The following is a 16,342-nucleotide window of genomic DNA, read 5'->3' on the forward strand; positions in this document are numbered from 1 at the left end:
TGAACAGTGTCATTGAGGTCACATGAACAGTGACCTCAATGGGACTCGTGTCCACGTTCCACGTGTAAACCACACGGAGAGAGAGGGGGGGAGGAAATATAAGGACCCCTTTAGATATTAGAATATAACGTAAAAGTAACTTATTGCTCGGTGTCATCTTTTTAATCCACTTGTTCTTCTGCTTTGGAAATTTGCTCGCATCCAGCAAATCCCTACAAAAGGGTAACAATTCGTCCTGTCCAATTATCGTTCCGATGCACTTCCATTCTTTTAAAGTAATGAGGAAATCCATTAACCGCCAACTCCTAAACTATCTACAAATCTTCCATCTGTTCAGTGATGGCCAATATGGATTCGGTGATTGTTAGTCCATTAGTGATATTTTGACTTATGTTACCAATCCGTGAACAAATTAATGGAGAAGTTTGGTGAAATTGAAGCAGTTGTTCTTTACATTTCTGACGTTTTTAATGCCGAATGTCTAAGATTTTTTCTACACAATTAATGCACATTACTGCTCAATGATTACTGGCTACAAATTTAGAGCCTGTTTCGTGTACTACTGTTACGTAAGCTTATTTATTTATTTATGATTATTATTATTTTGAAATAGCTGGGTTAAACACCTCCTTTAAGGAATTTGTTAAAGATGCGCAGTAATGGAGGTTATAGATTGTTGTAACACAGTGTCAACTTAAAGTGATGTACTCGGAAGAAAGAAACTTTCCATTGACAGATTCTGCGCTGATGCAAGTTTACCATTTTGTTTATGCAACTGCCTTTACTTTAATAATAACAATAATAAATGCACTTCGCAAAAAATTCCTCTAACATCATCAATGTGAATAATGAATAAATAATTATGTAAATATTTAAGTGCAGTTCCAGGTCAGCTTGCGCACATGAACAGTGACCTCAATGGGGCTCGTGTCCACGTTCCACGTGTAAACCACACGGAGAGAGAGGGGGGGAGGAAATATAAGGACCCCTTTAGATATTAGAATATAACCCCAGTGCAGCCTTGGTGCCAAGTGTCGGATAGTGTGCGCGAGTTGCCTATGCGTGTCAGCATGCGATCGAGCACTAATCGACTGTTGCCCCTTGCAGGTACCTGTACACCGACAGCTTGCACCTGACCTCCCTGGACGAAGCCGTGGACACGTTTCATGCGGCCAAGAAGTACCGGATCCCGTACCTGGAGAAATACTGCGAGGGTTACATCAAGGGCAACACCGACGTCCTGCCGGAAACCGCTTGCAAACTGTACGAATTCGCCATCTCCCGCGACTTGAACGAGGCCATCTACAGATGTCTTCGAACGTTCGACGAACACACGGAAGCAGTGCTCGCCTCGGAATGCTTTCTTACGGCCCAGTTGCGGACAGTGCAAGTGATCGCGAAGAGAGAGACCCTGAACATCAGTTCCGAGTGCCGCCTGTTCGACGCAGTGTTGCAGTGGGCCAAGTGCGCGTGCGAAAAGAAGGGCGTCCAGCCGAGCAGGGACGGAGTCATGGAGGTGATGGCCAGCATACTGCCGCACGTCCGCTTCTACACCATGATCCCATGGGAGTTCGTGTCGGTGATGGAGAGCGGAATATTCACGATGGACGAGGCCGGACCGGTCTTGTGCAAGCTCATCAAGCACGACACTGCGGTGACAGCTACCTTGCTCCAGTTCTCGCCGGAAACGGAGAAGCGACACTTCGTCCCGTACCACACCCTTGACCTGCCCATCTGTCCCTTCACCGACTCGCAGCGGGAGAAGAGGCGAAACACCCTCGCTACCCTGGCCTTCTCGAGCTGCGACTTCCACTTTTTGGTGGAAGTGGAGGTGGGCTCCATCTATTTCGTAGGGGTCAAACTGACGGCTTCCAGTGATGGCGGCCGCTGTCCGAGCGACACCAGGGCGAAGCTGAAAGCGTTGAATATCGACACGAAGTACAAAAGCGAAGGGTACAGCGTGAGGGAGGAGAACAAGGAGTGCGAGATCCTTCTTAACGTGCCCGTGTTCGTGAGCGAAGGGCAGAAAGCGAGAGTGAGCGTGGAGATCCCTACCGCCAAGGAGCCCTTTCCCTGGTTCTTCCAAGACGGGGACCCTGAAGAGAGCTTCTCGAAGGAATTTTTATCGTTCCGAGTGAAGGCCGAGTTACCTGCCGGAACCGACCGCGAGTTCGTTATTAAGTCGGTCTTGTTCTTCTACTGACGGCGCTCATCTGAGCTACGACAATCAAAAGTTTGTCGCCAAAATTTTGTCCGCGATGTGCAGTCGGACGACGGATCGATGCTTTTTGTATTGGCAATAAAATTCTCTCCTTCGGGTGTGTTTGTGTTGAATCTGTTCTGCTCCCCCTTCTAACAAAGACACAATAGCCCTCAATGGCAAGCAGTCATCTGGATGACCTTTGCCTCCTAGTCGTTGAGAGTAGCTTGGAATGAAACAAAATATCCTTTTTTTTTTTATTGACAGAATTATATTTTTATTAGACACTGGACAGTGGGAGGCAGTACATTTGATGATGCTTCCTCTGAAGATGCCCCAGCACATTTTCACTTGATAACTGCAAACACTGAACACCAGACTGTCCACAGTAGACAGTCTGCCCGGTAGCACAATGGTATCGTCACCATCCTCCCCACACCGGGTGGAAAAGGCCCGTCGATGACGCGAGGAACTTTAATGGGCTTTTTTCACTCCGTGGCTGAGTTAGTCGGTTTCAGGCAAGGTGTTTTCCGCAGAACTGGAGTTTTTTCGTCCAGCAAACAGGCAAATCGACCAGAGAACGCACGCAATTTATGGTCATAATACATATACGGTATACGTAAGAGATTATGGATGACCCTAATATAATAATAAATCTTTATCGTGAAGTAAAGTTACAGCACAATATCCCTTCATCGCGACGAGCGTCAGGGGTTCACATGTAGCAGTTACAGAAAAGCAGAATAAGTACAGCGTGCAAATACAAAAGGCTACAAAATACAGCGAACGCATACAAAAGGCTACAAAATACAGATTACAAATGCAAAAAAGAAATAAAAATGCAGCATAAAAACACAGAGCTAACCACAAATACAGAAAACAAATACAACTTGGCAATATCGGGGTTCAAGGGCTTTGATAAAGTTGTGTCTGTCCTCGTTACTTATTATGTTACTTAGGACTTTACTGCGCGTGCGCGTACCGGCGGTGAACGTGTGCTGGAAGGTGCTCCCGAAATTGATCAGTTCTGTAAAGGTAATCAATGGTGATTTTTCGTCTCCCAGGGACTAAACTCACAGAGGATCTTTAGATCTGGACACGCTGCATCAGGTTCACAGAATCAAGGTATTTTTTTATAATTTTTATCGTTGTTTCCACCTCTGACAAAGAAAGTCATTCTCGCCAGTTTCAGTTGCGGACAAGGTCAGCGCAACCCCACGTCGATTGTCTCTTACTCCTACTTAATGCTAGCCGCCCCAGGGCACACTTTCCAAGTGACCTTCCCATAGTTCACTCGGTTTAACGTAAAAACGCGGAAGATATTTTAATCTTTCACCGACATTGTTAAGCTCGCTTTGACATTACATTTCAGTTTATTCAGCATGGGCGAAAATTTGGTGTGTACCGGATGTCTCAAGCAAGCAGATTTTCTACTTGTATGTTCTTCCTGTAAGCAGGTATGTCTCTGCGAACCTTGTAGCTCATATTCGGATGTAAAAAAGCTTGCAAAGAAAATTAAACTTGCGTGGAAATGTGATGTCTGCAAAATGATCAATAATGACAGCGATAAAGTTGACACAGCGCATCCCACCTTTGACAGAAAACATTCGGAACAGACTGATCCCATTGGCTGTGATGAGCTGAGAGTCCTTGTGAACTCGATTCAAGTCGCCATTACGGAATTGGTATCCGGACTAGATCAGTTAAAAGATTCTCACATGCGTCAGACAGAGAATGTAGTTCCAAAACTCGAACATCGGCATAAAATGACAACGGAAGGTAATTCCACCGTCATGGAAGCTTTCGTCAGCAGTTCCGAAATTGTGATGTCAAGAGTCAACTTCATGGAAAACGAGCTAAGGAACCTCCAGGAGACCTCATCCGACGTCATTTCGAAAATGGAATTCGGCTTCAGTATGATGAAAGCGAACCTCGCGGAACTTCATGATAACGTCACATTTCTGCACCGATGTAACAAGGACATCAACCTCATTCTTCTAGACATCTACAATAAAATCGAACTGAATAAGTCCGAGGATTCTAGAGAGCTTGTCAACCTTCTCAACGCGCAGGACCTTATTAAGATTTATAAAAATTATGAAAAGACCAATATCGTGTTAATTTGTCCTGAGTGTAAAACGAAATCTAGTCACGTTCCTTCCGCTACAAATCCTAGAAGAAGCGACTCCGCTGAGGCCTCGATCAATATCCCTTATCAGGCCGAATCCACTGGTCTCCAACAGCCCCCTTCAGAAGGCAAGAACAAATAGTGTTCTTCCCAAGGAAAATATCATTTTCGATCACAGGAAAAGACAACTGATGAATATCATCCCCCACTCAGGATCAATACCAAGCCATTCAAAGAACAAACATTAGGAGCGAATAAGAGTTTTCAACGCAGTGAACGATTTCCCCCTCCTGGAGGACCAGCGTCTGAACTCCAAACCTCCTCTAACCTCTCCTCACATAAATAACAGAAGGACAGCACCACCCATTTTCTCCCGTCTGGGGTACAAAACTATTCCGTCCAAGATTCAGAAGTACACCGATGTGCTACATTTGCAGATGTCCTTAAATCTAATCATTCAACCGTCCAGACACCTTGGAACAATGCCCCCAGCTTACAGGTCAGGCCGCACGCACCGGAGGAAGAGGAGCAACCAGTTCCCGGCGTGTAAAGTCTACAATCTGAGGCACCGGAGCCTCTCTATCAACCAAATCGCACCCGGAAATTTCTGCACAACAGCAAATCATCCCGAAGTTATTCATCCCGCTGCCACATCGAAGGAAAAAACCAAACCAAGACACCCAAAATTTCCTAAGAAGATTAAAAAGTGCAAAGGGAAGCAGAAATACACAAAAAACCAAGTAACTGCACCAGAAAAGCCAAACTACAACATGAAGCTAACAGGGGTCTGCTAACTCAACGAAAACACATGCAGTTGCGCTAAAAATCTCTTCACATGAAAAATCAATTTTTGTCTCCAGGCTTTCTCCACAGACAACTGTTGGACAGATGCGGTCTTATTTGAATGAAGACTTAGGTATAGACACAGAATTTACCAGGCTCACGACCAAATAACCATACAAAAAAAAACTATGCATCATTCAAAATCACTACAGCAGAATCAAACTACAAACAACTCAGCCTTGCATTATCTTGGCCTGCAGGGGCACTAGTGAAACACTTCTACCGCATCCAGGTAGAGGTACAAAGCGTACCTCTACATGGATGCGGTATCCCCAACGGATCGAAACCACAAATAATGAAAGGAAAACCTGACTCAGACCCGCCATTAAGTCTAAGTTTGGGGAGGAACATTCCGGTTGTACTCAACAGGACCTTCTTAAAGGTTCAAACACTCTCCAGCAGCTTGCCAGCGACATGATCACCCCACCACAAACGCCTGAGGGGAGACATGAAGATTGAGGTGAGAACTACCTCCAGAACGAACCATAGACGATTGATGAAGGCCATCAGACCTCCAACAAGGACATATATTTAAACTTTTTTAATGTGCACAATTTTCTATCAAAATACTAGAAGTCTGAGAAATAAACTTCAGACAATGGAAATTCTTCTCTTGTCAAGGTTGTATGACATCATTTGTATCACAGAGACATGGCTGTCCCCCAATGAAGAAGAATTCACATTCTCTCAACATGCTTGCTTCTCGGGCATTTTTGCCTCCAGGGAACGGACGACTGGTGGTGGCGTAAGCATTCTCTTCAACACACAAAAGTTCTCACTGACTAGCTCAGCCACTCTAAAAACAGAACTATTTGAAGCTGCAAGAGCCTCACTCAGCATTCAAGGCCACAGACTTGACGTGTGCACAGTCTACATCCCCCTCCCATAGTAAAGAACACTTTACAAGAGATCTCCAACTGGATCATTAATCAATGTCACCCCAAACCAACCTTACTTGTGTGTGGAGACTTTAATATTAGCTCAGACCAACACAGTCTTCGCAGATTGTTATCTTCTAATCTGGCTGCAGTAGGTCTGACCCTCCAGAATTTTTCTCCTACCAGAGCCGCTAACCTGTTAAACCTAATATTTGCAACAGGCACCCTCACAGTTGACAGCCAACCTGAAACAGCCTTCATGTCAGACCATCTACCAGTAGCCCTCATTCTTCCAATCACTTCCAGGATATCCTGGCAACATCAGGCCACAGTTAAGAAGACAGTGATTAGCCGTTCACTCCTCAATCCAGAGAGATGCTGCTTCGCAGCATCCATTTTTCCTTGGGAAGCCCTAAACCAATGTCATCCACAGCTCGAACTGCCCTTTCTTACCTGCTGGCTGCAGTCTATTGCTGAAACTGCAGCGTCAAAAACGCTGCAGTTTTTGACGCTGCAGCGTTTTTGACGCTGTCGAAGCAAAGCATGGTGGACCCAAGATCGCAGCCTTAAATTTCAGAATAAACAAACATTACATGCAAAATCAGACCGACTAGACAGGATTGCGTACTCAAGAGCCAGTGCCCAGTTCAATAGAAGCAAACGTGAAGCCATTAAAGCCTACATACACCAAACAATCATGATCGGGAAGGCACCGTTTAAGGCAAGGCATAATGAATTCCCTCAACAACTTAATCCAATCGAATGGCTAGACTACATCACAAGATTTAAGCCAAAGTCAGCATCAGACCTTAAGAACATTCACAACAGTTGTCAGCGAGATATCCTCGCTTCCATCATCATCCCAAAAGATAGCTTATCCAGGCCATCAATGATATTTCACCAACGTTTTGCACTGGATATGATGGGGGTCCCACAATTCATTCTTAAGAGCGTTAGTGTTTTCATCATTGATGCACTCCTAGGAATCTTTAATGGAATCTTCACAATGCAAAGTTTCCCAACAGTCTGGAATCAATATATTGTCCGACCAATCCCCAAAACACAAGGAGCGACTTTAATTTCACAATTCAGGCCAATAACGAAAGCCTCCTGTCTCCTCAAAGTCATGGAGAAGTGCCTTCTTCCCATCCTTACCAGCTCAGGTTCTGCCATGTGAATCACCATACATTCACTATGCCTTGAAATGCAGGTCCACCATTACCAACCTACTGCAAACCACCAACACCATTCTGGGGGCTCTACAAGATAGGGCTGAGATGGCAATTGTTTATCTGGATATCCAGTCTGCATTCGACAGCATAGACATCCAGCCCCTCCTGCAACTTTTGTGAGGATGGATATCAGATAAAAGGCAATATACTGGAAAGTCGCTACTTACGACCAGGGTCCTTCACCTGATTGTGAATAAAAATCTTTCACAAGGAAAGTTTGTGTAGGTGTTCCCCAGGGCGAAGGTCTTTTCAGGGCTGCCCTTTATGTCTGCCATCCACCCATTCCTGTGCCAGCAATCAGAATTTATCAGTTATGCAGACGATTGAAGCTTCTCTATCGGATCAACGGGACCGCCCGACCTAATTCTGTTTCTGAAACCATTATCAACAGCCTTAAGAATCTGATTACACAGTTCTCTCTTAAGATCAATCCAAACAAATCTGCCCAAATGGTATTTTCACTCAAATAAAACTGAACGCAATTAAACCTGGAAATCCACGGAACCCCCATCACTCCAGTTACCAAGCACAAAGATCTCGGCGTTATATTCCACCCTAAATTCAGTTTCAAACACCATGTTGCAGACATTCACAACAAGGTCTGCAGAGCAAGATGGCTTGCCAAACAACACCTCCTTCATGTCACAGAGCCTGAGTACACGCTCCAATACATATACCTGTTTCTGTAGCCAGTCCTCACGTACGGGTGTCACGTACGGAAATCTGGGCGTCGGCAACGAAAACCACGCTAAAAACCATTGCATCTGATGAGTCCTGGCTTCTTCGGTGGGTCCACTTCAAGCATAAACTTCCACCACTCATACATACTTCAGATATCACCCAACTTCTAAATTACAGAAAAGTCTCCAAACGGATATTCGCCCTCCACTTGCTTGTGTCAATTAAAATGAAAGCGGGTGAAGTCAATACGCCAAATTTTTGGCAGATGTGCAATTGGAGGATAACCTCGAAACCCTTAAGAGCCCTCCCCGCTCTGCAGTCTGTGGCGTGGAGGCTCAGGACAGGGGATAGATTCCTGCCCACGGAGTTGCTCTACAACGTCCAGGAGATGGATATGGACTACAAAAATTTATAGAGAACAAATCGTACAGAAGACGCATCAACAGGGACCAGCTTTCGTCTTCAACCGAGTGACTGCCATCGTCTTTTCATCGCTTTTCATGTATCTTCATTTCCCACGTTAATATCAATTTTAAATGTAAAATATGTCATTATACGTTTTAAGTAATTTTTCCTGTATAAGTTATTTAATGTTAAACCCCTAGCATTGTCGCTGTTGTGGTGTTATTGCATCAGACAATCATGTAACCAATCACTGCCTGTAATAAAGATATTAACAAATTTTTCTGTCAATGTCGGCGTCCACACGGTTGAGGTCAGCGAGTATCTGCTTGGGAAGAAATCTCTCAGTCAGTACAAGCCTGTTGTGGTGAGCCGCAATTGCTGGTACCGACCTTTGTCTTGGCTGTGGGATCCTCCAGGAGCAAGCGTTATAAATATTTGGAGATAATATCTGGCCTGTGAAGAGTTTGGCTGTGAAGACCAGCCTCTTTTCCAATATTATTATTATTATTATTATCTTTATTTTCTCCTAAGAGACACCCGCTTACAGCTATTAACCAGGGGGTGCACATTCATATATGCAAATATAATTTATATACATAAATAATCTTCTATATTAATTTTATTTGAAACTATCGCTTAGTACAATACTGTATATAGAAGTTGCTCAAAGCCTATCTAACCCCGTTTCTGAATGCTAGAAGAACAAGGTCAAAGGTGTGCCTAATACGCTAATTCCCAAGAGTAACCTGCTAAAGGGTAGTAAAGTTAATCATTGCCGAAAACTTTACAAAACATTCCCTTGGTTGAACATTTTTGATCACGCAGTTTGTGGAAACTGAACTTAAAGCTGTGGAAAGAGAATACTCAACGAAAAAATGCCAAATAATCAATTCAACTGCGCTATCTGTAAGGTGGTGAAATCAGCTGTATTTCTGAGCTGTCTTTCGTGCAAGAGGGCATTTTGTAAGCCGTGCACTCCCACAGTGTTATGGAAACTGAATAAAGAACGGCGAAAGGTGTGGACATGTGATATTTGTAACAGAACGAGCGAAATCAACAGAGAGAATGAAACCGTAAACCCACGGAAAGCAGACAGCAGCATCCTAGACACTGACCTCGACAATTTCACATCACTGACATCATTACCGCCTGCCGAACCTTCTGACTGTCTTGTTACTAACGAAAACGGAACAGAGATTGTTTGTAATGGTTCCAACACAAAAACTATTATGCCTGAAAGCCCGATGGCCAATACTGACCAAGTAATCACCAACGATTTCATTAGTAGAAGCCTTACAGAAATCATCACTGAACACACGAGAACTATCACAGCCCTACAAACAGATAATGCAAGGATTACGTTAGACAAGATGGAAAGAATTTTTGAATGCGTCGCTGATCTCTTCACTGAAAACCAGTTTCTGCGGGCTCAAAACTTAGAAATCCTGCAGGAAGTATCTCATCTGAAGAGCCAACTTGAAGAACTTAAGAGCATGACTATGAATAGTTTCACTTCGAAGCCTGGCCAAGGTGCAGGATTCCCATTCACCTCTTCTATACTCACCAATGGGATGACACATAACGAGAATGATGCAACAGCATACAATCAGACTTCCGCACTGAAAAAGAACCCAATGCGGAATCAAAAAGAAACCTATGAGGTATCAACTTATGAAAGTAACGCTGCATGTGTAGATCCCCTAGCTCTCTTTATAGCAGGCCGAACGTGCACACCTCACCAGCTTGACGCACCGAATCAAATTTTGGATAGATCCATGATTACAAATACCATTCATCCCAATTCTGTTAGTAGACACTGTCAGGAAACTCCTACAGAAACTCACCTTGGCCCCCACTCGTGGGGTGAGGTTGTCGCCGGGCCGTCCCCTCATGTATCCAAAGGAAACACAACGAAGGAAAAGCGCCAAACGGCAAGGATGGTACCTGAGACACGAAGAAACAAGAGATCGAGAAGATCATGTATAACTGGGACAGCCCCAACTACTTGGCTCAAGACTAGTGGCAACGTAGCACACATCGACCAACAACCCACTCGCAAAAGCCTATTCATCTCACGATTGGCTCCACACACAACCTCTGAACAAGTTAAAAATGGCATAAGTGATAATTTGAATATATCCGTTGATGTATACCAACTACCCACAAAATGGCCTTCTTATTCATCTTTCAGATTAGACTGCAACAGTACCCAATATAAAATCCTGTGTCAGCCATCCACTTGGCCTCAAGGGCTCCTCATCAGGCCCTACTTTCAATCTTCGCCCCCCACCAGACTTCAGAGGCACAGCCAGTCAAGACACGATCACATTCAGGGTCCAGTAAACCCCACTAGCTGACTCACTACCGAAATCATGAATGGAAGCCAATTCACAATAATTCCTGTTAGGATATCTGAAAGAAACACCTTAAAAAAAGAGAGAAAAAGACCGCAGAGGGTACTAAGGAATATCCCCAGACAAAATAGCATCTCTATATTCTATCGGAATGCCCGTAGCATCCGTAACAAGCTTGAAACTGTAGAAGAACTTCTACTTTCGCACAAGTTTGATGTGCTTTGCTTAACAGAAACCTGGCTTGGCCGAAATGAGGAGCATTTTCCATATGCAGTGTCGGCTGGATATAATGTGATTCTCTGTTCCCGACAAGACAAAAGGGGAGGTGGAGTGGGACTCTTCTACAAAACACCGCACATACTTGTTACTAAGAATTATAAAAGTCAGTCCACTAAGTTCGAAGGGCTAATTGCGTCATGCGAATTTAAATCTGCTCGCATTGATTTTGCAGTTATATACACCCCTCCAGGACCCGATGCTGAAACCGTCGACGAGATAACTAATTGGCTCATTCATGGGCTCCATCACTCAGCAAGGCATGTTATCTGTGGAGACTTTAACTTTTCCCCTCAACTTGTTCATCTTCAGTCCAGATTGCTAAATAACCTTCACCCATTAGGAATCCATCTGATTAATAATCTCCCGACCAGAGGTGATCACCATCTTGATCTTGTGCTATCATCGAGCAATTGTGAACTTGATTCTACAACAGAAATAGCTTTTCAATCTGATCACATGCCAATTTTAATTAACTTATATTTTCCGACTCCAAATTACAACGTCTCGACTCAGGTCCACACCAAGATAATAACGAGCCCAAAATTACTCAACATTACTAAATGTCTAGAAGCAGCCACTGCAATTCCTTGGAATGCACTTGAGCAATGTGATAATCAACTTGCCTTAGACCTTTTAACTCGCTGGCTCATCACAATTTCTAATTATGCAGCCTCAAAGAAAATAAGGATCTCTGAACGTACGAGAGGATGGTGGACTCCTGAGCTGAGTAACAGTTTTAAGCTTAAACAGGAACTGTACAAACAGTGGAAAATGACAGGACTAGCTCCGGATCGAATTGCGTACTCCAAAGGACGAGCAAGCTTCAACCGCCTTAAGTCTCAAGCCATAAAACATCACATTGAAACCACACTTCATAAGGGCTGTCCGTCATTCCGACAGAAATACTGTGAACTCCCTCCACAGTTTGATCCTGAAAGGTGGATGGACTTTATTGCACGAGTTCAGCAAAACCAACTTGAGCCCAGTGATATTCCCATGTTTGATGATGATGTGCCCAGAGATGCACTTGAAACCATTCAATTAACAAGACAAGCCCTTTTATCTGCGATTAATAAGTTGCCTGCAACTGGTACAGCGGGAATCGACAAAGTACCACAATTTATCATTAAATGTTTGAGCCCATTTCTAAGTGATCCGCTCCTAATAATTTTCAATAGCATATTAAAAGGAGAATTTTTCCCTCCAATATGGAATTTATATTCTGTTAGGCCACTCCCAAAAGTTTCCCAGCCAACTGAAGCCAGGCACTTTAGACCCATCTCTCGTTCCTCGTGTCTATTGAAATTACTTGAAAAAACAGTACTGAAAACACTTACCACGCACATTCTCCCGCACAGGCCCCAGCAAATTCATTATTCGTTGCAAAACAGATCAACAGTTAGTAACCTGATTATGACTACTAATGCAATCCTTGGATCATTTGAGGAGAAAGAAGAAATGGCAATCACATATCTTGATTTACAAGCTGCGTTCGATAGTGTTCACATCCCAGCCTTGCTCAAACTCCTTCGAAATTACTATCACATCACAGGCCCAGTATTGAAGTTTCTGACATCCTTTCTTCAGAATAGAATCATCCAAATGTACACAGGAAAACAAAGGTATACTAGACAAATACATGCAGGCGTTCCACAAGGAGGAGTCCTGTCCGGAATTCTTTTCACTGCTATCATCTACCCACTAATACACAATAGAACAGATATGATATCATATGCAGATGATTTAAAGATCTTCACAAAAATAAATTTGACCGATGAAGCCAAAAACGCCACAGTAACCATCAACAAGACCTTATCAGAAGTACAGCAGTACCTCAAGAATTTTGACCTGCAAGTGAACCCTGAGAAATCTGCCATCATGGTATTCTCTCTTAAACCCATACCAACCATAATTCAGCCTGCGATTGACGGAGTCCCGATCCCCTGCGTTGAAAAGCAAAGAGATCTGGGTGTAATCTTCGACAGAAAATTACGATTCCATCACCATATAGAAGAACTCTGTGCTAAATTCAACAAGAAACGGTGGGTTGCCAAGCAGCACTTGCTACACATTCACAACAGCAACCTGATAAAAATGTACATCAGGATGATGATTTTTGGAAGTGTACTGTATGGAGTAGAGTTGTGGGGCTCAGCTGCAGACACCACAATTAAACCATTAAAAGCCGCTGAATACTGGCTCCTGAAGTGGGCAACCTGGAAGTGTCATCTCCCACCACAGCAGCGCACAACACCGATGGCCAACGCGCTGAATTTAACCAGGTTTTCAGCATTAATGCACGAGAGAAGACTCATCTTCACCGTAAAAATGATTGCCGGGAGAGTCTCAGCACCCAACGTTTGGGACACCGTGTGCTGGCGGATTCCCCAACCAGGTCTCCGCTCCACTCCCAAGCTTCTTGCTCTTCCTTCGAGACTACATTTGAAAGATCGGTTCCTGCCTTATCAGAAGCTCCACCTGGTTCAATCCCTGGATGCTGACTTATTTAAAATCATAGATGATAAAAAGTAAAGACGGATCATCCTAGATCTGCACGTGGTCTCCAGAACTACCAACTGATCTCAGATCGTTATGGCGGGGCAAGAGACTCTCAGAAAACTGGACTTGAGGAAAAGCTTTTGTTATCACAATTTGTTATTTTTGTTATTTTGTATTAGTTTTCCTTTCAAGTCAATGTTATCTGCTATGAGTACTTTTTTTTTTTTTTTATTATATAATTTGCTTAATCTTTACAATTCCTTTATTATCTCTGCTGTTTGTTAACCCCTGGCATGGTGCCGTGAAGGGTATTGTATGGTCGTGGTACCTGCGTGTACCGGTGAACTGTACAATAAAGATCTTATTTATAATTATCTATTTATAATTTATACAAATCAGTCTTTATAAATTATACAAATTATACAATGTCTAAATTATACATTTTCTAAATCATACATTGTCTAATTAATTATATTATACACATCATTGCCTTATTTTACATGACAGGCAGATAGAAAGAGAGCACAAGCATAATTTACAATTTTACAAGGAATTAGAGAATGTTCACATCTACACCACTATTGACAGCGAGTTCACAGAAAGACAAGACGACCAATATAAACATAACAGGAGTAAAAACAGTCCCGACCAGTTCGTTCTTCATTTCCTGCATTCTCTTTTGTTTCCCTCTGTCGGCATCACTCAACATTTATAGGTGGAGTAATGCCTTTTGAAACACTTCGGTCCTGTATCTCTTCTCTGCGCAAAGCCTTTCTGGGTCTGCTTGAAGATCGTTGAACATCTTAATGGTGTTCAAAGGAAAAAATCGCCGAAGGCTTTCCAGCTGTGTGAGCGCGCTACTGATTGGAAGGGATGTTGTTCTATTCTCCAACCTTTGCGTCATGCGGGGCCGAGTCAGCAGGTGGTCAGTTTTCGGCGAGTCGACTCTCCCGGTCAGTAGTTTTGCAAGCGTGAGGATGTTCTTGGTGACAATAATGTGAGACCAAGGCGTGACATCCAAGTTGGCATATAAAATGGTTCTTGAGATTGTAAATGGCTGCGTAGTGATCCTGTTTAACCATCTCAGCATCCAGTACTCTAAACCCAGGAAAGCCTTGATGGTAGCATCTGGGGCAGAAGACCAAATCTGAGATGCGTAGAGAGGGATAGGGATGACGCATCTTAAAATATATTGTTTAACAAGGTCAAGGTTCCTGATACCTACTAGTTCTTGTCTGGAGGTCCATAGCGCTGCGTAAGTTTTCTTCTTTACATGTCCGAAATGGGGTGTGAAGTTTAGGTTTTCATCCCATTTCAGACCAAGATCAATATGTGTCCTGACTTTTTTGACCACACTGCCATTTACGCGTATTGATATGTGATTTTTAAATACCTTGTTGGTGAAAACCATTTGTGCTGTCTTGTGTTCATTTAGTCGACGCCCCATGCAATTAAGGTATTCTTGCAACTCGGCGATTTTGGAGTTTGCTTCGTTGTTGCATTGTAAAGATGTATTTTGGTCATTCGAGGTGACGAAATATTTCAAGTCGTCTGCATATACGACAAATTGCTTTTGATTTTGGGTCAGGAAGGGATGCAGTGCTGTTGCGAAGAGAGTAGCAGAGAGGACACCACCTTGTGGGACTCCCCTGTTGACTTGGAAGGTCTCTTTGGAAGTTCCATTTATGGCAGTGATGTGTGTCTCCCTCAAAGAACTCGTTATTATAGCTAATACGTGCCCAGTTATATGGAAATATTCCTCCAAGATGATAGTAATAGCCGAGATGGATATACTGTCGAAAGCGGATGCAACGTCTAAGAAGACAATGTCTAATTGCTGTCTGAAGTTAAGGGCGTGTTGGATTCGAAATAGAGTCTCCATGAGATTGGTGGTAGTAGATCTTTGTGGAATCACTGAATGAAGGTACTCCGGTCTATGCCCGAAGCAGTGATGGTTGATGGTATTTAAAATGGATTTCTCAAATATTTTTTGAAACGAACTTCCAATTGCAATAGGCCTGTAGTCTTTGGCGGATTTGGGATTGTTATTTTTGGGAACAGGTTTAACGAAATATGTATTCCATATCTTCGGAAAGTGGTTTTCACTTAAAATTTTGTGGAAAATGTGAAAGAGCAGATCTATGATGTATACACTGCTGATCTTAATCATGAAGAGCGGGAATTTATCAGGCCCAATTGTGGCTTTATTCCTGAGGCTATTCACAGCGGCTTTAATGTCATCTCTAGAGACACTGATTTGAGACAGTTCAGGATAGACCTCTGTCTTCAGTTTGCTGATTGCTTCACGGATTTTCTCTGTGTTGACTTCACTTTGAACTTGATTTTCTGCCAGAGGAGTTCCAAAGGTGGCTTGGGTCCATTCTGAGAAGATGTGCTCGGGCATTATATCCGTACGCCTTTTCTTATTGTATATCCTGCTTCCTTTCTTTAAATGTGATCGCACCATGTCATAGTGAGCTTGACATTTCAATCGAATGAACCGCGCTCTAGCTTCTTTATATCGAATATAATCAGGTGGGTGTTCAGTTTTTTTCCATTTTCCGAAGAGTTTTTGCTTCTTTTTAAAAGCATATTTTACTTGTGGACTAAACCAGGAATTTGCTCGATGGGAAATTTTTATGCGTTTTGATGCACCCTCAAGAGCAATAAAGTGAAAGGTATCAGAAAGTGCTTCTAAGGCATCGTCTACGGGGAGTTGGAAGAGATTTTGCCAGTTGAAATTCACGAGCCGTTTCAAGATTACATCTGGTTTTATATACTTGGTTGAGAAGATAACATCAGCGTTGTTTTCCCTCTTCCAGTTCTCTTTTTGTCTACAAGCT

The 16,342-nt window shown here is 43.2% G+C and overlaps 1 protein-coding gene across 1 annotated transcript in view; it reads left to right on the top strand.

Moving 5' to 3' along the window:
* Window positions 1-9,242: 9,242 nt before the first annotated feature.
* The window catches only part of LOC150077638 (uncharacterized), a 103,347-nt gene continuing 96,247 nt past the window's right edge, over window positions 9,243-16,342 (top strand). The window contains exon 1 of the mRNA XM_090385181.1: window positions 9,243-10,307. Coding sequence (XP_090241307.1) covers window positions 9,243-10,307 — 1,065 coding nt within the window. The remainder of the gene's footprint in view (window positions 10,308-16,342) is intronic.

The sequence above is a fragment of the Mastigoproctus giganteus genome, chromosome 11 (genome assembly GCF_048544385.1).
Source record: "Mastigoproctus giganteus isolate SK-2022 chromosome 11, ASM4854438v1, whole genome shotgun sequence".
Lineage (NCBI taxonomy): Eukaryota > Metazoa > Arthropoda > Arachnida > Uropygi > Thelyphonidae > Mastigoproctus > Mastigoproctus giganteus.